This window comes from Thermobia domestica, chromosome 8, assembly GCF_964235325.1.
Source record: "Thermobia domestica chromosome 8, izTheDome1.hap1.1, whole genome shotgun sequence".
In the NCBI taxonomy this organism is placed as follows: domain Eukaryota; kingdom Metazoa; phylum Arthropoda; class Insecta; order Zygentoma; family Lepismatidae; genus Thermobia; species Thermobia domestica.
The window spans coordinates 1,194,730-1,216,417 of NC_137461.1; the positions used below are offsets into that span (position 1 = coordinate 1,194,730).

Consider the following 21,688-nt stretch of genomic DNA (forward strand, 5'->3'; position numbering starts at 1 on the left):
AAAACAGAATTAGTTTTTAGTTTTTCGTATGATTTCTTTAATTTTATTGTTTTTAAAAAGAAACCATGCTCTTGATATTTTACTTTTACTTTATTTTTAAAAAATATGTTATGAAAAATCCTCAATTTTTCTTTTAACTTGTTGGTTTAACCCCTGCATACTAGATAATCCTGCTTTATTGAAGATTAAGACTGATTGCATACCAAAAAGGCTGATATCGCTTTTTAAAATCAAACAAGGAATGTAACTTTTAAGATGTATCAATACATTATAAAAATATCAATAAATTAAAGTAACACTCGAATAGTGTATTGTCAGGTGGCTTACGTCGCTGTATGATGTCGTCAAATAAACTAAATTAATGTTGCAATATTTGAGGTCACGGTTGAACCATGTAACTTAAAGAAAACCATGCAATGAAAAATATTTCTCCCTTGAAATCAAGGTGCTAAATACAAAGATGGCGGAAACATCAAACACATTTAAGGTTACAATTCATGGTTATTGTCAGCTCTTCATCACACTACAATGCATATACAGGGTGTAAGTAAAGTCGGGCCGGAATTTTTAGCCCGGGCCCGATCCGGCCCGTGACTTTATAATGTGAGGTCCGACCCGAGTCCGAAATATGTTTTAGCATTTAGGCACGAGCCCGGCTCGATCTCATGTGATAATCAAATGAGCCCAAAATAAGCTTGACTTCCAGAAACTTAATAATTAACCCAAAATTGTATTTTTATTGACAACAATTAGGGGTTTAATTTTCCAGTTGTGCTTTAAAAGTTCCCCGTAAAGAACGGTCCAATACATATCGTTGTAAGTATATTTACAAAGTTAAGTCCGAGAAATATGGTTTATATCTAAAAATTTACGGCCAGAGCCCGACCTGGATCCGAAGTAATATATGTTTTGCAGGCCCGAGTCCGGCCCGTGGGCTGGGTCGGGCTTAAGCCCGAGGGCTCTGGTCGAACCCGTGCTGACCTCTAGCCTAGGGTAAGATTTGAAATTGTCTCTAAGTTGCCATCGCTATCCCCAACACTACATTATTCACATTATTTCAGTTATATCTTTTCCTACGTGATTGCGGAGAAAAATAAGATTAATCATTATTCAAAATTTGTTACTTAGTTTACCGCAATCTTTATACAAGATCTAAACGTTTTGAAGCAAACGATTGAAAAATGTGATGAAACTTTACTGTCATCTCACTTTTGACTATGATTATAATTTTTTTTTTCATAAACATATTACTATTTTTTTAACTGCTTCAAACTTCTTTCTCCAACTCTTATCTCTTAACGCTTGGTAGAACGAGATCACTAAGTTTGTGTTGTCCAGTGGATGTTCTGAGGTCGAAAGAATTTGTTTCATTCCATACATGATTTTTCACAATTCCCAACCCGATGATCATGCAGCATTTGATATGATAGTGGGCCTTCTCGCGACTACAAAAAACTATACATTGGGCATAAATATTGATCCTTCTAGATTATTTTTACATGACATTCCTCAACCTATCCACTTCTTTACCGAACAAAAAATTAGGTTAGGGTTGATTAATATATCAAAATCAATGTAGTCTCTAGGAGATGTTAGTCGTCAAACATTGCTACATTCATCTTCATTGATTTAGGATATATTTTTTCTTATAATGAAATCCTCCAAGATGAATACAAAAGTAAATAAATACGGGTACATGGAATAGATATTTAGGGATGGGCACGAGCGAGCTCGAACGAGTTTTCATTGAAACTCGACCCGACTCGAAACAGACATCTCTTAGCTCAACTTGACAACTCGGCTCGAAAAATTCACTCCAACTCGACTCGAATTTGACTCGAGTTTTGTGTCGAGTCGAGCCAAAATGAGCCAAATGCTGTGTGTAGTTCCAAGTACTTTCTTCAAGTATCCTACATAGACAATACAATTACTATCAATGATTCTTACTACTACTACTACTACTACTACTACTACTACTACTACTACTACTACTACTACTACTACTACTACTACTACTACTATCACTACTACTACTACTACTACTACTGCTACTACTACTACTACTATTACAACTTCATCATCATCATCATATTATTATTATTATTATTATTATTATTATTATTATTATTATTATTATTATTATTATTGTATCTGAATGCTAAAAATTAGTTGACAGCTGACCTCGGTAGTCGTGAAGTCTAGAAGGCAAAAACATTGTTCACGAGGTTCTGGGTTTGAGTTCCGAGCCGAGGAAGTATTCGGGCTCGAGCCAAAAATTGTTAAACGTTATAGGGCATCTGCTAACATGTTCAAAACTGTTCGGCCCGGGTTTAAGGTTGTCAACGGTTCGTGACTCGAGCCGATGGCTCACCTGAACCGAGTCGGTGGCTCATCCTAACCGAGCCGGCACGAGCTGTTCACTCAGTTGAACCGAGCTAAGACAGTTGACATCACTACCGTGGAAAACTTCAACCGTGCAGGTCTCAGTCTTGATGATCAGAACTATATACTTATATTGGTGCTCACATTTGAGGCTGACTCGTTATAAAAATCCATTGTCGTCTCGTTAATCAAGATGAGACAAGATGCGAGCAACAATAAAAAATATAATCTCATTATCAACACTAAAAATATTCCATATCACTGCCTAAATTTCTCATGGCTTTCGCTTTCCAGTCTAATCAGGCAATGATTTCAAAAAAGTTAAAACGAGCTGAACTAGCGAGTCATAACTCGACTCGACTCGAAACTCGACCTCAAACAGTGACTCGACTCGAGAAAGTTACCTTTGACTCGACTCGAATTCGCTTCGAATTTCGAGACGAGTCGAGTTTTAGCTCGACTCGTACCCATCCCTATAGATATTCCGTTGTTAAATTAATGAAATAATGTTGCTCTTTTAACTTTTGATTATGTATCTGGTATAATACTTGTCTGACTACACAGTAAATTATGGTCGTGTTAATTCAACTCAATTTTAACACAGGGCAGTGGTTCCAGCGTGACTACCACTATGCGGTGTTAATTGAACACAGACCCCGCAGTGTTGGTGTTTAACACAGGGGATGTGTTACCTTTTTAACACACAATTGGTGTTGAGCAGTGTTAAATTCGGATCTGTGTTAGTGTTTTCGATGTCGATTAGACACCATGTCAAGGTCGGTAGTGTGGGGAAAAGTGTTGAGTGTTACTTGTGGCGGTGTTGCACCAACACGAAGAAAGTAACATAGTGTGTAGTGTGTTAATTATTTTGTATTAATATTACATCATATCAAGTATTAATATAACACAGTCCCTGTGTTATTTCAACATCATTTTCTTATTCCAACACACAATCTGTGTCAATTCAAGATCAAAGCCGTATAAGTAACACCGTTTAGGTGTTAATTCAACACTCCTTGTGTTAAATTGAAGGTCAGACCACCAGATTAACACCGTTTATGGTGTTAGTTCGACTCCATTTCTGTGTTACTACGACATCTATTTCGGTGTTGAAATAACTCCGTATGTGGTGTTGATGTAACTATGTGTCGGAAAACCTTGTGATCTGCATGCTTACGCTTACCGAAGATTCTAATTTTAAAATAAGAATGTTAAACTACAAAATATTTCATTTAGAAAAATATTTATAAAATTTTTTGTTGTCGTCCCCAACATTTAATGTGAAGCATTTCTCGATAGTGGGAAACACTACCTTCACCAACGTCTTGTTCAAGAATGATAGGAAAGTCTTACGTATATCCTTATAATATGTTTGCCTCTTAATCGTGTTTCTACTTGTTTTCCACCATTTTTGAAACATAGTCCCCGGCGTTGACTGGTGACCTCTAGTGCAGTGCAATGTGGAAGTGACATGACATAATAACATGGTGTTGCTTCTCGCTGTTGATATATTTTTTCAGAAACATTAGGTAAAGCAATTGAAAACACATCGCGCGGTTTGCATTTTGAAATTTTGCGAATACCTGGATGTGTTTAAGTATTTCTTTCTACTCTGTTTGTCTGTAGCTTCAGCACATAAGCGTTTATAATTAGATGCTCAACATATTTGTTAATCACGCAGAAAACAACACCGACGATTCTACACTTGTGTTAATTTAACACACAAGCTTTGTGTCATTTCAACTACCGGCATTTGACACTCAACTCCAAATGGAGAGTAAGTTTTCTAACCACTTGTTTGTGTTATATTTTAACACAATCGTGTTAACACATAGACATGTCGTTGAAATAACACAACGATTTTTTACAGTGTAGGGAAGGTTGCGGGGTGTTACTCTGACTTCATGTCGATACTATGCTCAATTGACTTGTGTTTACATATGAAACAATTGCACAAACGGAGAAATCCTCGATCGCAAGCGTGTTTGAATTGCGAACATTAAAAGTTCAAAATTGAAGGAATTTTGCAAAAAGTTTGAAGTAAATATTATTTTGAGATAGACGGTTCCTTTTTGTTATCGCGGAGTTTTCTTGCTTGGCCAGCACAGTTCGAGTGACAGTGTTCGGAGTAGCGCTCAGGATAATTCCTCAGCCGACTGATATGACGCTGCACAATCTGTTTGGAGCGCCAATTCTGCGCGATTTACTACAAATGAAATGAAGGTGGTGTAAACTGATATTCGTATTCACTGTCAGTACTAGCCTGTGGTGGATAATTTATTTCTTTTAACTTCATTTTAACAATAAACTGATTTTGGTTTCCATATATAAAATTATGTTGTAGTACGCAAAGTGCAAAATTTTTGCTAGAAAGCTGATCCGGGCAAAGCTACACATTGGTGACGGAGGCTTTTGAGAAAATATTGATCTCACTCCTACCTACAGAGGTAAGAACATCACAATATAGTTATCAAAAGATTAATTATGAATAATACTACATTCTTTACTGAATTTTGCACGCCTAGCAAAGCGTTTCGGAGACAAATGGCATTGTTGAATTTGAAGATGGCCACACAGAAAAGTGACATTTCAATGACAAAGTCGAAAAGGGGTAGGAAATACAATTTATTAGCTTATCGATCTGGTGTGTCAAACAGGAGGCAATTTGCAAGCTGTAAGACGCAATTTCCCTTCAGCCCCTACCCAATAAGTGCCCTTATCTTGCGAACTGCTTATGTTTTGACCTGACCACTGTGCTTCACACCCAAGGAAACTCCCCAGTGCCAAAAATGAACCGTCTATCTCAAGAAATGGTTACTTCAAAATGTTTGGAAACTCTGTTTAATTTTGAAATTTTTAACGCTCGTAACTCAAACACGCTTGCGATCGAGGATTTCTCCGTTTACGTAATTGTTTCATATATAAAAACTAGTAGATTGAGCATAGTATTGATATGAAGTCAGAATTAACACCCCGCGACCTTCCCTAGTAAGTCACACGGCTCAACTTAAACTGCTAGAGGCCAATAGCATTATTCTGATGTCATAGACAGTGTACAAAGTCTCCTTATACTTTGACAGTCAATTGTGCAGAACTTTTGGAAACATGAAATTTGTGAATATTTGATGTGACTTTGCAAGTTCAAGTAAGTTATTTGCCAAAACTTTTTTTTTTTAAAGATAATGTAATTATTTCACTATATGAATTCTGTTGTCATGCAAAATCTGTTTCTCATGTTGTTTTTACAGCAAAATATGGACTCGTTGCTTGGAATATGAACAAGACAGGAGGAGGCCGAAAGAATATCAATTCTTTGATAATCCGCCATATTAGGCATCTTCAACTTAATTAATACATTTAAAATGTATTCTCTCTCTTTACCAATGGTTGCATGTTGGAATTGTTTCATGTTTTAAATATATTAAAGCTACTTTAACTTCAAATCATAATCTAAATAATAGAGTAGATGATGTTATGATGTCCTTGACAATGTAATTCCAAGTGTATTGTTCTTTGTTGCTTTTATATATGGGTAAAACTGTTTATCATGTAGAAAATTAAGTGTTAGAACCAATAAATGTTCAGTGTTTATATTATTACAATATTTTTATCTAATGTATTCATTTTGTAGTTTTCAATAAATAATTTACCTCGACAGCTCGTCAGATCATTTTTAAATAATTAAATATTGTGCATTGTTCAACTAAACAAAAAAATTATTTTCTTTTGCTTTTAATTTTTAAATGTCATCTACATCGCTTTACTGTTTACAAATTTCTATCCCAACCAGGCACGTAGCCAGGATTTCGTAATAGGGGGGTCCGTGACAAAATACTGTGGTTATCACATCAGGGGCTTGATCAATTCTAAACTCTTTTACTGGCAACATATATTAGTTCGTTTAGCCAGGATTTCGTAATAGGGGGCGTGGAGCGCGATATGAAGTACTGTGGTTACACACAAGGAGCTCGATCATCTGAACTATTTAACTGGTAACATACCTATATTGGTTTGTTAGGACAATCAAATGAGGATATGTTAGTAACTATTTTAAAAACAAACTATTAAGAAATGTCGAGTAAAAGAATATAAAATAGTATTGAAAAAGATATAGTCTTCCGAGGTCATTCGAACTCGCTTCTCTTGTCGAGCTCCTTCGTGGCTAAGCGGTTAGCGTTCGCACCTTTAGAGTGGGAGTCCCGGGTTCGATTCCCGGCGGAGCTCATGTGGTTCGGATTCCACGTTAATCAGTGGTCCACGTCTCATATAGCCTCTCTGCTGAACAAGACGTTAAACTCAAAATCAACTCAACTCGGTTCTCTTGTTTTCTTCTTTTTTCTTATCTTGGTTGAATGCCGTGAAGGATAGCAACGAGATTTCTTTCTGCAAAAAAGACATCCGATAAAATGGATTAGTGTTGCCGCAAAATTGAAAACTTCTTTAACAAGTGTAACTGGAATCTATGTTGCCAGGCTCAAATTATTGGTGATTGTGCGCATTTCTTAAGTTTTACCTGGCAGTCTATCTGATCTAACCGGTTTATCGATCGTCATTTGCAGTCCATATGATTAGCATGATGCTAGATGAAATTCATAATGCTCCGTTACAATACTATCCATTTTTTAGCTCCTTCCCCGTTTCCTCTTCACAAAGCTCCTCATTAGAAAGAGTAACCAAACGCTTGCTGTAGCTTCAAATTTTAACGCTGATTCTTGTTTTTCTCGTTTCATTTTGTTTCATCCTTCCTTATTTTCTTTTATTTCTGGTTTCGAAGGGGGATCCAGACCCCCCGGACCCACCCCTTGGCTACGTGCCTGTCCCAACCAATAGCAGTAATTCTTTACAGTTCAAGGAAACAAACATTGTTTCATACTTATTATTATTATTATTATTATTATTATTATTATTATTATTATTATTATTATTATTATTATTATTATTATTATTATTATTTACCCTCAAGCATGCACTTAATGTTAACGTAAAACACACTACACTTTTCTTATGAGAAAGCGCCTTTCTTTATTTTGCTTATGTGATATTTCGATTCTTCACATCTTCCTGACCATAAGTCATAATTGACATAACTCTAAAAAGCCTTAAATAAGGCCTTAAATAAGTTTCCTAATTAACGATCTTTTCAACTTCAATATTGTCATTTCTCATTCAGGTTGACTGCCATGAACATCATATGTGGTGCTCACCTTATTTTTCTGTGGAGTCATGAGCACCGTATATGATGCTCATACTCCATATCACAAATTACTAATCTATTCAGGTTCTTGAGCATCATATATGATGCTCATTGTCACAAATTACTGTGAGACCATGAGCATGACATATGATGCTCGGCTCCCATTGGTACATTTTCGGGAGAAGCAAAATATCGCGACAAAAATGTGACGACTATCCATAATCGAACCAAAGGTAAGAAGAAATTTATGGCCTCCTGGGAGCAGTACCCTCAAATCACCTTGGCAGTCAACCTGTTATCATCAAAAACAGAAGCTGTTTAAAAAATGAAATGAGATGTTTAAGATTTACGTCTCATGGTTATGCTGGCTAGGCTAAAGCAGACGATGATGATGAGAAATGAAGGAATTAAGAGTGTGGGAGGAAACGGGAGAAACCCACTCACACGGTATTTGTTAACCATAAAGTTCACTTGGCGCGAACTGGGATCGAACCAAGAACCCCATGCACCAGAGGTAAACGCTCTACCACTGAACAACCGCGACATCAGAAGCTATTTAAGGTGCTTAGTTAACCAAATACAATAAAGCCCCGATTATCCGCGACCGCGGTGCGGATTATCCACGAAAAGAATTTTTAACCCTGCCTCTGTCCCGCTCAATTATTTTTCATAAGTAGTCGCTGCGGACTGGCACTCCGCATGCAAATAAGTAGTGCATGTTCTAAAACAAAAAAAGTGCATTGTGAAAATCAATATTTCCAACCATAGCGAACGTTTAAAGTGCAACTCTACTCTGATAGGCAGAAGCCGATTGTTGTAAGATATGAAAAACGAGAATTGGGAAGAATGATTTACATCGTAGTAAATTACATTCATTATTTACTGCGAAGTGAGAGTCCGCGAGCGACCACTGAAGGGTTAATTACGAACTACAAGAACACCAATTTTTATCCAAAGCAATAACTGGGAAAATACAATAAGCCCCATAGTGCAAAGCTCGAAAATCACTGACACTTTTATTGTGCTTCGTAATCCTATAGTCCTCGGAATTTATGGATGAGTGGCAGAATCTTGCTGTTTTGTTTTGATCATGGCTTTCACTTCTCTGATCACTGGCACTGACGCTCGAGCAATAAAACCAATAAAACATAGTTCTTATGTTAAAATATTGCATTTTTTCGTGTTTACACTTCACTTTTATTGTTTTTCGGGTTATCCACGATCTTTGGTATTCGTGGTGCTCTTGCCACCCAATTCCGCGGATAATCGTAGCTTTACTGTAGTTGGATAATTAGATTATAAGATGGCTGGTCTACCCAAAGATGAATATTACAGACGAATAGATAACTAGATAACTTGGGAGATTAAGAGATTAGATAATAAGACAACTGAGCAACTTATAGTTTGAATAATAGATTTACCTAATAGATGATTGAATAATAGATTTAACTAATAGACGATTGAATTATGAATAACTAGATGCTTTGATATTAAATGATGAATGGTTGATAATGAATGATGGATGATTTAATGCAAACGAACTTTGGTAAAATAGTAAAAAAAAAAAATGATTACACGAAACCTACACAGTGGCGTAACTATAATGGAGCGAGTAAAGCAGTTGCTCCAGGGCGCACAGTAAAAGGGCGCAAGGTCAGAAAAAATTACGGAAAACTGTTCCTTATGCAAATAACGTTTGAAAACATTTCAATATCTACGCTATGAATATTAGCAGTTAATTGGCAACAGAGGATTTAAGAATTTTTGAAGTGGGGCGCAGGTCTGAAAAACAAACTTGAGACATTTTTCGGTATTTGCTTCGCTAATTAAAAATGTGGAGTGTAATGCTTCATAATAGGTATTTATCTCCGCCCTTCTGGAGGCGGCATTGAGGAAATCCATGTTGTTCAACACGAAAGAATCCATTATTACGATCTGCAATGGGTGGAGAACGCTCTCAGAATCTTCGTTTTGAGGGAAATTATAAAACTTTCTTTTCCACGGCCTTTGAACAAACGCTTCATTAGAAACTAATTTATATATTTTACTTCCCCGCGCCCCCTTTCTGGATCCTACGAACATAATTCATATTAAGCAAGTAGTGGTAACTTAGGAAAAAGATAAGTAAAAACTTTAGGTTTCTTAATAAAATAACTCTTAGTAGCTTGCATAAAAGCAAAGAAATTTCATGAGTTTTGAACGATACGTCAAGGTCACCGTTACCTTTAGACATGTTAACAGATTAACTCCATTAAAGAATTAGGCCGAGACAATTGCTTTAGTTATTTATTGCAAAAGACAGGATTCAAAAATTCGTTTTCGTTCAAGAGTTATAATGTGCAAACTAAGATTAGAATGTTATAAGGGCCGTTCATGATTCTAATAATCGAATGATGGATAACGAATAACAAATGATGGATGACCAAAAGATTTCTGAGTTATTTAAAAAGAAGTTATTAAAATATACCCTAAGCTTACTAGTGTAATTTTTACATATAAAATATAAAGAATTATTTTTGAAGAGGAAACCACACCAATAACCTGCTGTGTTCGCAGTCCTGTGGCCAAACTAAATTGCAGTATATTTTAAAGCTTTCATTAAAATATTTATTTGTGAAACATGAACAAACTTCTCTGAGACATTTTTGACGAAATCAAATATAAAGACTATGACCTAAATAGAAACTTAGTCTTCTGCACTTTTCAAGAGAAATTAGTTATTTCGTATTAAACGGTAATTAAATTTGGTTGTTTAGAATCTAGGATCCTTTTCATCAACGCGGCTATGTAAGAGTTTAAAGTGCAATCTGAACCACCGTAACGCCTTTAAAATTCAGGGGTCTCCCAACAAGAATCGAACCTGGGATCCCATGCATCAAACTAGCCACTAGACGAGCGAGAACGGCTGAGAAGCATTCATTAATAGTATATAAACTATGTAGGTAAATAGCCAGAACCATTTTATATTGTATTAAAAGAGGCACGGAGGCATGGAGCCCTTACCTATAGTGCGTGGGGTCCCTAGTTCGACCCCTCCCCCACGAAGTCCCTACGACAAGCACTAAGGGAATAAAATGTAAATGCTCAATAATGTTAAGATTAACATAGACCTGTATGCTCGTGGAAAACCGTCTTGGGCATGCGTTAAGACAGTTCTAGATTATGTTTTGGTTGGTTCTAACTTAAGAGTGATAACTAATGTGCATTGTCAGAATTGTTATAATAATTTATGATATGAATGTTTTACACGTGGAGTCCCTTCGTGGCTAAGCTGTTAGCGTACGCGTCTTTGGCGTGGGAAAGCCGGGTCCGATTCCCTGCAGGAGCTCATGTGGTTCAGATTCCATGTTAATCAGTAGGTCCCCTGTCATATAGTCTCTCTGCTGAAAGGAACGTTAAACTCAAAATCAAGTCAACTCAACTTTACACGTGCACGCCGTAATGTTATGAAACTTTCAATATTGAAACGTAAGATTACGTTTTTTTTTTTTTCTGCTAGCTACAAACAATCGAAAAGAACTGCTTTTATTATTACGAACCAAGTAGAAAGTACAGGTTCTCTAGAAAACTCTCTGGACAATCTTCTATCAAAGTACAGAACTTGAGGTTTCTTGAGATGTTGAACAGACAACTTCATATACGTTAAAAAGTAAATATCATAGTTAAGTAGTGCGCCTATTTAAATTCTACGTATCATTTTCTAAACAAATTACCGTGCTTCATAATCGATCAATAATAATTGAACAAAACTTAATCAAACGAGAACTCTAATCTGAAGATATATGTAAATAAAGTTCATATAAACAAACAGGTAATGGAGAGAAAGTTCATATAAACAAACAGATAACGGAGATAAAGTTCATATAAACAAACAGGTAATAGAGATAAAGTTCATATAAAGAAACAGGTAATAGAGATAAAGTTCATATAAACAAACAGGTAATAGAGATAAAGTTCATATAAACAAACAGGTAATAGAGATAAAGTTCATATAAACAAACAGGTAATGGAGAGAAAGTTCATACAAACAAACAGGTAACGGAGATAAAGTTCATATAAACAAACAGGTAATGGAGATAAAGTTCATATAAACAAACAGGTAATATAGATAAAGTTCATATAAACAAACAGGTAATAGAGATAAAGTTCATATAAATAAACAGGTAATAGAGATAAAGTTCATATAAACAAACAGGTAATGGAGATAAAGTTCATATAAACAAACAGGTAATGGAGATAAAGTTCATATAAACAAACAGGTAATAGAGATAAAGTTCATATAAACAAACAGGTTATGGAGAGAAAATTGCGTACGGTGTGATGTACCTCTTTAACGCAATTAGGTGCACAACCGTGGAGAGGTCCACCGGATCCAGGCATTCAAAAGCTTCGTATCTGTTTCTAAATAGTATACTTGTGTTTTGTTTGCACCTGGGGAGTCCGCCCAGTACGAAACCGTCCAATCTTAGTAACTCGACTGACATTTCCATATTTTCTTAATAAATTTATACTTGCTTTAGGAAAGTAATGATTGAAGTGGCCTAAAGATTTAATATTACATATCATTTGCACTCTTTCTTTTCATACAACAACAATAAAGTTCTATCAATTTTCAGAATACGAACCAGGCAAGAGCGCCGATTTCTCTGTAAATTTGGGGGGGGGTGCATTCAGATGCAGAAGGTATATATATGAAGATTTTAAAGAGAAATTGCACTTAAATTATGCCAAATATTGTATATTCATAAATACAATAGGGGACCCACATGAGTTTTGGGAGGGCCGGGCCCCCTCTGCCCCCCAGGATCGGCGCCCTTCGAACAAAGGGACCTTACGTATCAGAGGTAAGCGCTCTACCACTTTTTTTAAAGTTAACTGATTTCTGAACGTTCCTCAGTAACTTATATACCGAATCATCACTGTTTTACTACATTTTATTCGTTTTCCTAGTAACCAATAACAAGAGGGACACAAACATCAAGGACAGTTAAAATTCTAAATGCTGTCCCGCCGGGAATGAAACCCGGTACCTCGTAAAACAAAGGCGCACGTGCTAGCCACTAGACCATCGTTGAAGGCACCACTGAGTCTCCGTGCCGCTCGTGGACACTATAAGAAGAGGAAAACAAGAGAATGGAAAGTTTTGAAATATGATGTTATATAAGGATGATTTATAGGCCTATATATATAGTGGCGAATCCAGGATATGATCAAGGGAGGGGCTAAACCATAGTTTGCCGCTTTATCCAGTGTAAAACAGGATTGAAGTTCATTTTATCCAATGTATACCTGAGGGTCAAGTGGGGCTATAGCCCCTATCACGGACAGGCTCAGCAATATGCAATTTGCCGTCCCCTTTCTCCAGAAAGAAGAAATCTTAAAAGCCACGATTTTAAGTATGATACCTCATCATGAACAACGAAGGGGAGGGGAAAATACTCGTACTCAGAAAGGTCTAAACACTACAAATACTATCTGTTTTTTTTTTCTTCTTTAAATAATCATCTTTTATGTTAGTGAAAAATAAAGCAAACCCACCTGCAGAGGAAAGATGGTAATCCTTTGTATAGAATTTAATATCGAGCTTCAATCTCAATATAGCAGTTTGCAATCCCAGTGCAATCCCTTTATGTTTATTTCTTGATTTTTACTTCTACATCTGTTAAGAAATTAAAAAAAAAGAAACTTATTTTCACTTTCAATGATAAGAAACTTGTTTGTGACGAAGACAAAACTATAGCAGGGCCAACAAGAGATGATCTCTTAAGTTTCTTAACACATGTTGGGGGGGGGGGAAGGAATCTAGCCCTTTTTTTGGTGAGTGTGTTACCGAACACGATCACTCTGTCTTACACCATTAATTAAATTGCCATTTTAGATGCACCGAAAAAAAGATTTGACACGTGAGTAGATGCTACGCCACTGCGAACTGTCAGAGACCTTCTATAGTTTTCATATCAAAACTAACTAAATGCAACAGGCGTTCGCTACTGTTCGGGAATTGAGTTCTCGTGTTTGACAACAATCAAGCAATTCATGCTGGGATTTGTTTGACCATTTGCTTTAGTATTGTCCATGTGACTTTGCACTAATGCGATCTAAACATGATTTATGAAGATAATATTCAAACAGAAGGTCAGCTTAATAAATGTTACTACCATCATTATGAAGTCTGTTTCCAAGGAGAAATATTTGTTTTAAATAATATAGTTGTGACATATTTTGAAGTCCCCACGAAACTTGCTGTCCCGTGCAACTACACGTGTTGCATATATGGAAGAACCTGCTCAAATTTCGGACATGGTAATACTACTCAAAGAGGTATTTTGGTTACAGTCGCGTAAGCACAATCCATAGGAAGAATTCTCAGTAGCTGTATTGACTCCTATACTGGATTATTTTTCCTCTTCGCTTTATCTATATCATCTTCCTTTGATAAAACAGGCGGGAAAACCATTAGCACTCATTTACAACTACCACGTTTCATATGATACGCTTGGAAAAATATTTAGAAACTCTCTGAATGGATGAGTCAGGTGATTTCCTCACTTCCAGTGACGACGAAACGGCGTTTCAAATGTGTTTTCAGTTTCTAGCAGTAGGGCTGTTAAGGAGGTTAAAACGTAAAGGAAAAAACTGTAAAATTCAACTCTGTGTCGAAAGCCAAATTGTATTACTACTATTACAATTGGAAACATCAATATTCAAAAGTCCCTTAATTTTTTCTTTTTGATTTAGGGTACTCATCTCAGGTGAGCAGAAACAAATGAAAAAGCAGAAAAATGGAGGCCTTGAAAGTGAATCGTAGACTAAATGATCGTGACTACAATGCACTGAGGAGAGTGGGTCGTGGGTCAGTAGATCAGAATGTGTCACGGTGAATAATGGGTCACAGTGGGTCACGTTTAGTTGACCCACGACCCATTGTCCCACTCACAAATTCTGATACACTTGATTTATGTGACTCACGGCTACTTTGCGTATGCCCCTGCTCTCAAGCATCTCCCTTTCATCAGCTCAATGTGATCAATGGATTGACTACTATCTCGTCACTAAACAATATGATATTCTAGTTGAACAAAAATTAGTCTTGGATTTAATTTTGCGCTATATCTCACTAACTACGCCTTGTACTCTCCTTTCGATACTCTCGTAACTAAGAGATTAATGAGCGTATACCTCAACATCCGTTTCATCTCAATAAGGGATGGGGCAGCAATGGCGCACTGGTCGAGTGTTCAGCTCTGGTACATGGGGTCCCAGATTCGACCCCATCTCGCGCCAAGTGAGCTTTGTAGTGGACAAACACCATCTGCGTGGGTTAACTCGGTTTCTCCCGTTTCCTCTTAGTTTCTTCCTTCCAGCATTTCGTTCATTTCTCATCATCACCGTCTCCTTTAGCCTAGCCCGTATAATCGTCGGAGGTTAAACTTAATATTTAATTTAATTTTTTCATTAAGGGGCGTGGTTCTCGTGCTGCATCAACTTTAAGGTTTACAAAGAAATTCGTTATTCTCGAAAACTACGCATGCCTTTTCATTTTGTTAAATTCAATAAGATTTATTGATTGCTATATACGTCACCTTTTTTTTTTTTTTTTTCCTCTTGCACTGGAAACTTCGTTTCTTTGGAACCTACCTGCAGGGCCACAGTTAAATCAATTGCTCCAATCTAGTCCCACGCCTAAGGGAACCCCGCACTAGAGTGTAATCTACCCTCCTCTTATCAAGAATTTAGGATTTAGATTTCAAGGCTTTCGGAATCTATGGCCATGTTAGCCCATCATGTATGAGAGATGACGTCCCTCGGCGAGCACACTATCCGGGGAAAGGGAAGGAAGAAAGGATGGGGGAAGGAAGGAAGCGGCCTGGGACCTATAAGTTAGGTACCACCCCGGCATTTGCCTGGTGTGAATGAGGAAAACCCAGGAAAACCTCATTCAGGGTGGCTGGCCTGAAAAAGCGTTTGACACCTTTTCGACCGAGTGCCGCCATCGGCAATCGAACCCGGGACCACTCGCACCGAACTCCCCTTATCAAATTCACATAAGAACACATAACAATATACGGTTCGTTTAACAATTTCAGCGACTGTAGCATCTGGAAAAAGGAGTTTTTCCAGATTGAAGTTGATCAAAACTTACTTCAGGTCATCGATTCAGCAACAAAGTTTGAAACATCATCATGATTAAGACCTTTAGGCTAAGGGAGACGATGATTAAGCCAAGGGAATGATGATGGAATACTTGGTGAAATGAGAATGTGGGAGAAAACTGAAGTACTTCGAGAAAGCCTATTTGGCTGAGGATCGAAGCAGGAACCCCAAGCACCAGAGATAAGCACTCTACCGCTGAGACATCAACAAAGTTTGAACTGTTTGATAATCTGTCAATTGAATCTGAAATCAACAGGAATTTGAACTTAGACAAAATTTTAAAACACTTTGCAGAGTAAAAGACAACAAAAATTACTTTGTCATATCTAATTGAATGATTTATTTTTAAATGTTCATCAAATACAATTTATTTCTAATAATGCATTTAAATTATCTCTTATTTCTGAACAAAAATAAATCTATATATTAGAATGCTACAAAAGTTTATGAGCCTTATGCAGAGTCATTCTGGCACGTGATTAGTGCCATACTAAAGAGTTTGACAAGCATATGTTTCCTGCAGTAGTCAGACCATTCGTATGACGCTATCATGGGTCAAAAGGACTTTGCATAAGGCCGCGTATGTTTGTGTCCAATTCCTTTCCACAATCAAATCTCGAAAGCCACAAGTGCTAGAAATGTGTCGTTTTCGTTAATCGATTTCAAGTTTTTTTCATATTGTTCAGTTTTCATTCAAATTTTCAGAAAACTTGTCTCTATTTTTAGATTCCACATTTTAGGCGTCGCGTCGTTTTGACTAGGGATGGCCACAAAGTTCCGGTTCCGGCGGAACCGGTTCCGCGAAGAACCGGTTCTCGGATATCCGGTTTTCAGAACCGGTTCTGGAACCGGTTCCGGACCTGCATCCGAAAACACGGTTCCAGAACCGGATCTTAAGAACCGGTTCCAGATCTGGATCTGAAAACCCGGTTCCAGAACCGGATCTTAGGAACCGGTTCCAGATCTGGATCTGAAAATCCGGTTCCAGAACCGGATGTTAGGAACCGGTTCCAGGCCTGGATCCGAAAGCCCCCAAAGACCCGTAAAGGAGGCATAAAGTTCACCTTCAAAAATAATGCAAAGAGGACCATGCGCTTGTGCCTTCCCCGCCCAGACCCGCTTGTGCCCCCAGAAAAAAAATTTTGCTCCACCAGTGGGTGTTTAGCCAAATGAGTTGGCCAGTTTGCCTGTTTAACCAATGAGTTTGCCAGTTACCCAGTTTATTTAGCCAAATGAAATGGCGCCCGAACAGGGACCCAGAACTCCAGCCGGTTACAAATAAATCTTTATTTATAACCGCCTGTAGTTCTGTCACTGTTCGGGCGGAATTTATTTGTAACCAATCTCAAGTTCGCTGTCCTTGGCTCGTGGTATTACCAATAAGTATACTCCTGATACTTTAACTTACCTGGACAGGATGACGAAGACCTCTCCAAGAAAGGTTACAAACTGTTTCCAAAAAGCTCGTCGGTCTCAATAATGAGATGAGCATTAGGCGCCGAGAGGTTCGGGTGTCTCGTCTCGAAAACCTCACGGACGATCAGACGGTCATCCAGACCATAACGCACACAAACACCATTCATACATACAACGAAAACACACTGGGTTAAATGACACTATACTTATTTATTAGAACACTATTTTGAAAATAAAAATATAACGAAGAGAAATGAACACAACACTGGACACTAATAAATTTTGCCGCTGAAATTACGTTTTGCCCTTTTCGGGAAATAGAGCCCTTTCTATATATATGATTATAATTCAGGTATCACTATAAATACTTTGCTCACACCATTAACACACTTGGGGGATTCGCACTGGGGAAAAGTTGTCTGGATCGTCCCACGATGAATCCAGTTGTTACGCTGAACAGTCCTGCAGCGTAAAGGTGAATCTTCAGCAAACACACAAAAGAAGATCTCCACAATGGAATACAGATATTGGAGGGCGCGTATGTAACATTTTAAACGCACAAGGTCTGAGGACCTGGGATTTCACTGATTGGGGCTAGCCGTAAGAAATCGTCCTTCACCGGCTAAATAGCTTGTGCCCCTTAACACAACTTATGTTTGAAGTTCAACGCGAGATGCGTGGTTGCATCTTCCAGACCTGGAGTCAAACTCTTCGAGCATCCAAGCTCAAGCTACGGGTTGCAATGGTTTACTGAAAGTGTTGGCAGTTCATTTCAAAAATCACTCGGTTAACTCACCTGTATGCACATACAAACAGAATACGGAAAACAATTTATGTTAATTTTAGTCAACTGCCTATAATGCACTAGACACGGCGATAACACTGGCGTGAGAAAGTACAGATAACGAACTGCGAAAATTGTGAGGCTGGTGCCACTTTGGCTACTGGGACATCTGGTCAGCCCGTATTTCTCTAATCTATTGTAATGTTTCCATAAACGATTAACGAAAGCACTTAATTCAGTTCCCAATAACTATAGAATATATACTGTGCATATAATAAGTCAGGGAGAAACACTGAAATGGTTAGTCACTAACTGAAATGTTCTCAGCAAAAGCAATGTTTTAAATATATATATGAAAAAAACGATGAAAGACTTCTTTGTCCAATTGTGTGGGAAAGAAGCAATTCCCACCAAAAAAGAACTTATGTGCGTTGCAGAATAAAGTATAAATTGAAAATAATGATCACTGTCTTGACGAAATATACAGAGTGTCCACAAAAAATCCTTCTATAACCTGGCAGCGGTTATATATGGCGTATGAAACGTGGAACGACCTGTCAAGTGCACACGTGGACAGGTTGAGAACCCTTGGCCATATGACGAAATATGAATAAAATTAGGTTTTTCACCTGAAAATTTAAAATAAGTTAGTTGGCAACACTGTCATATGGTGTGAGACTTACGTGTATAAACGATGAATGGTTTTTCACCTGAAAAAGGGCTATTAAAATAGTTAAATAACTAGTCCACTCACTACAACATAATGAGGTTCCTGTATGAGCAATGTCCAATCCAAATGTTCCATAAAGTAATAAGATCCTCTTGAACAATTGGTGCAGTTGGGTTTCCTTATCTTCCGTTTCTTCACATGTTGAAACCATGCTGTCTTCCTGTGTGAGTATCCTCCATGGTTCTCCAACGATGAGTTGATGAGGGGAGAAGGGGAGATTTTTTTTAACACTGGTGTGAGAAACGAAGTACGGTTACAACACCTGTATGATAACTTTTTTTTTAAAGTTCGCAGAAAGCGTTTGTAGGGCTATTAAAATTCTTACTTTTTTTTTAAACACACAAATACTTTTCGTAAAATGTTTAAGTGTTCCGTTTCGATCACTTTATTTAAGATAATATGAAATAAATACGTTATAGGGCTATTTAAATGCTTTTTTTAACACATAAATACTAATAAATTCTTTTCATAAAATGTTTAAGTGTTCCGTTTCGATCACTTAATTTTGTGTAATATGAAATAAATATACACACACTATAACTATTCATGAAAACATCGACTTGAAGAATTATCAAATATCTCAATAAAAATTAGTAAATATACTGATATCTGTATTTAATATATCAAAATGTGAATGATTAAGCAAATAGCAAAACATGTTAAAGGTACTAAAATATTAAAATTATTGTTAAGGTTTCGATATCACTCTAATATATTTGAAAAATATGAAAATCATTGAAAAAGTAAAATGAATGGAAATGTAAACACATGATAAACTGACAATATATAAACAAAATAAGATTTTCACCTGTATGTCCCTTTTTTTTAACTGTGCCTCGTGTTGTTTGGCAGAAGAAAACGAAAAATCGTTTTTCAAAAATAAGAAAAAAAATAAACTTAAGTGTCAAAATTGACGTTCATAGTAATTCCAACAAACAAGCATGATTCTGCATATTAAAGAAAAAGATCGTGATTTCGTTGACATGTATGAAGAAAAGTTGGCACGCCGTAAGATTTGTAACCGGCTGGAGTTCTGGGTCCATGTTCGGGCTGTGATTTATTTGTAACCGCCTGTAGTTCTGTTCGCTGTCCTCGGCTCGTGGTATTACCAATAAGTATACTCCTGATACTTTAACTTACCTGGACAGGACGACGAAGACCTCTCCAAGAAAGGTTACAAACTGTTTCCCAAAAAGCTCGTCGGTCTCAATAATGAGATGAGCATTAGGCGCCGAGAGGTTCGGGTGTCTCGTCTCGAAAACCTCACGGACGATCAGACGGTCATCCAGACCATAACGCACACAAACATCACTCATACAAACAACGAAAACAAACTGGATTAATTGACACTATACTTATTTATTAGAACACTATTTTTAAAAATAATAACGAAGAGAAATGAATACAACACTGGACACTAATAAATTTTGCCGCTGAAATTACGCTTTGCCCTTTACGGGAAATAGAGCCCTTTCTATATATATGATTATAATTCAGGTATCACTATAAATACTTTGCTCACACCATTAACACACTTGGGGGATTCGCATTGTTTTGCTTTCAGCGCTCTCTGTTTCTTGATCGTTTCACGATGAATCCAGTTGTTACGCTGAACAGTCCTGCAGCGTAAAGGTGAATCTTCAGCAAACACACAAAAGAAGATCTCCACAATGGAATACAGATATTGGAGGGCGCGTATGTAACATTTTAAACGCACAAGGTCTGAGGACCTGGGATTTCACTGATTGGGGCTAGCCGTAAGAAATCGTCCTTCACCGGCTAAATAGCTTGTGCCCCTTAACACAACTTATGTTTGAAGTTCAACGCGAGATGCGTGGTTGCATCTTCCAGACCTGGAGTCAAACTCTTCGAGCATCCAAGCTCAAGCTACGGGTTGCAATGGTTAACTGAAAGTGTTGGCAGTTCATTTCAAAAATCACTCGGTTAACTCACCTGTATGCACATACAAACAGAATGCGGAAAACAATTTATGTTAATTTTAGTCAACTGCCTATAATGCACTAGACACGGCGATAACACTGGCGTGAGAAAGTACAGATAACGAACTGCGAAAATTGTGAGGCTGGTGCCACTTTGGCTACTGGGACATCTGGTCAGCCCGTATTTCTCTAATCTATTGTAATGTTTCCATAAACGATTAACGAAAGCACTTAATTCAGTTCCCAATAACTATAGAATATATACTGTGCATATAATAAGTCAGGGAGAAACACTGAAATGGTTAGTCACTAACTGAAATGTTCTCAGCAAAAGCAATGTTTTAAATATATATATGAAAAAAACGATGAAAGACTTCTTTGTCCAATTGTGTGGGAAAGAAGCAATTCCCACCAAAAAAGAACTTATGTGCGTTGCAGAATAAAGTATAAATTGAAAATAATGATCACTGTCTTGACGAAATATACAGAGTGTCCACAAAAAATCCTTCTATAACCTGGCAGCGGTTATATATGGCGTATGAAACGTGGAACGACCTGTCAAGTGCACACGTGGACAGGTTGAGAACCCTTGGCCATATGACGAAATATGAATAAAATTAGGTTTTTCACCTGAAAATTTAAAATAAGTTAGTTGGCAACACTGTCATATGGTGTGAGACTTACGTGTATAAACGATGAATGTTTTTTCACCTGAAAAAGGGCTATTAAAATAGTTAAATAACTAGTCCACTCACTACAACATGATGAGGTTCCTGTATGAGCAATGTCCAATCCAAATGTTCCATAAAGTAATAAGATCCTCTTGAACAATTGGTGCAGTTGGGTTTCCTTATCTTCCGTTTCTTCACATGTTGAAACCATGCTGTCTTCCTGTGTGAGTATCCTCCATGGTTCTCCAACGATGAGTTGATGAGGGGAGAAGGGGAGATTTTTTTTTAACACTGGTGTGAGAAACGAAGTACGGTTACAACACCTGTATGATAACTTTTTTTTTAAAGTTCGCAGAAAGCGTTTGTAGGGCTATTAAAATTCTTACTTTTTTTTTAAACACACAAATACTTTTCGTA

The 21,688-nt window shown here is 37.2% G+C and overlaps 1 protein-coding gene across 1 annotated transcript in view; it reads left to right on the forward strand.

The window, feature by feature from the left end:
- LOC145691525 (uncharacterized) overlaps window positions 1-6,032 on the forward strand; it is a 29,371-nt gene extending 23,339 nt beyond the window's left edge. The window contains exon 5 of the mRNA XM_081766935.1: window positions 5,631-6,032. Coding sequence (XP_081623061.1) covers window positions 5,631-5,715 — 85 coding nt within the window. The 3' untranslated portion in view covers window positions 5,716-6,032. The remainder of the gene's footprint in view (window positions 1-5,630) is intronic.
- The last annotated feature ends 15,656 nt before the right edge of the window (window positions 6,033-21,688 follow it).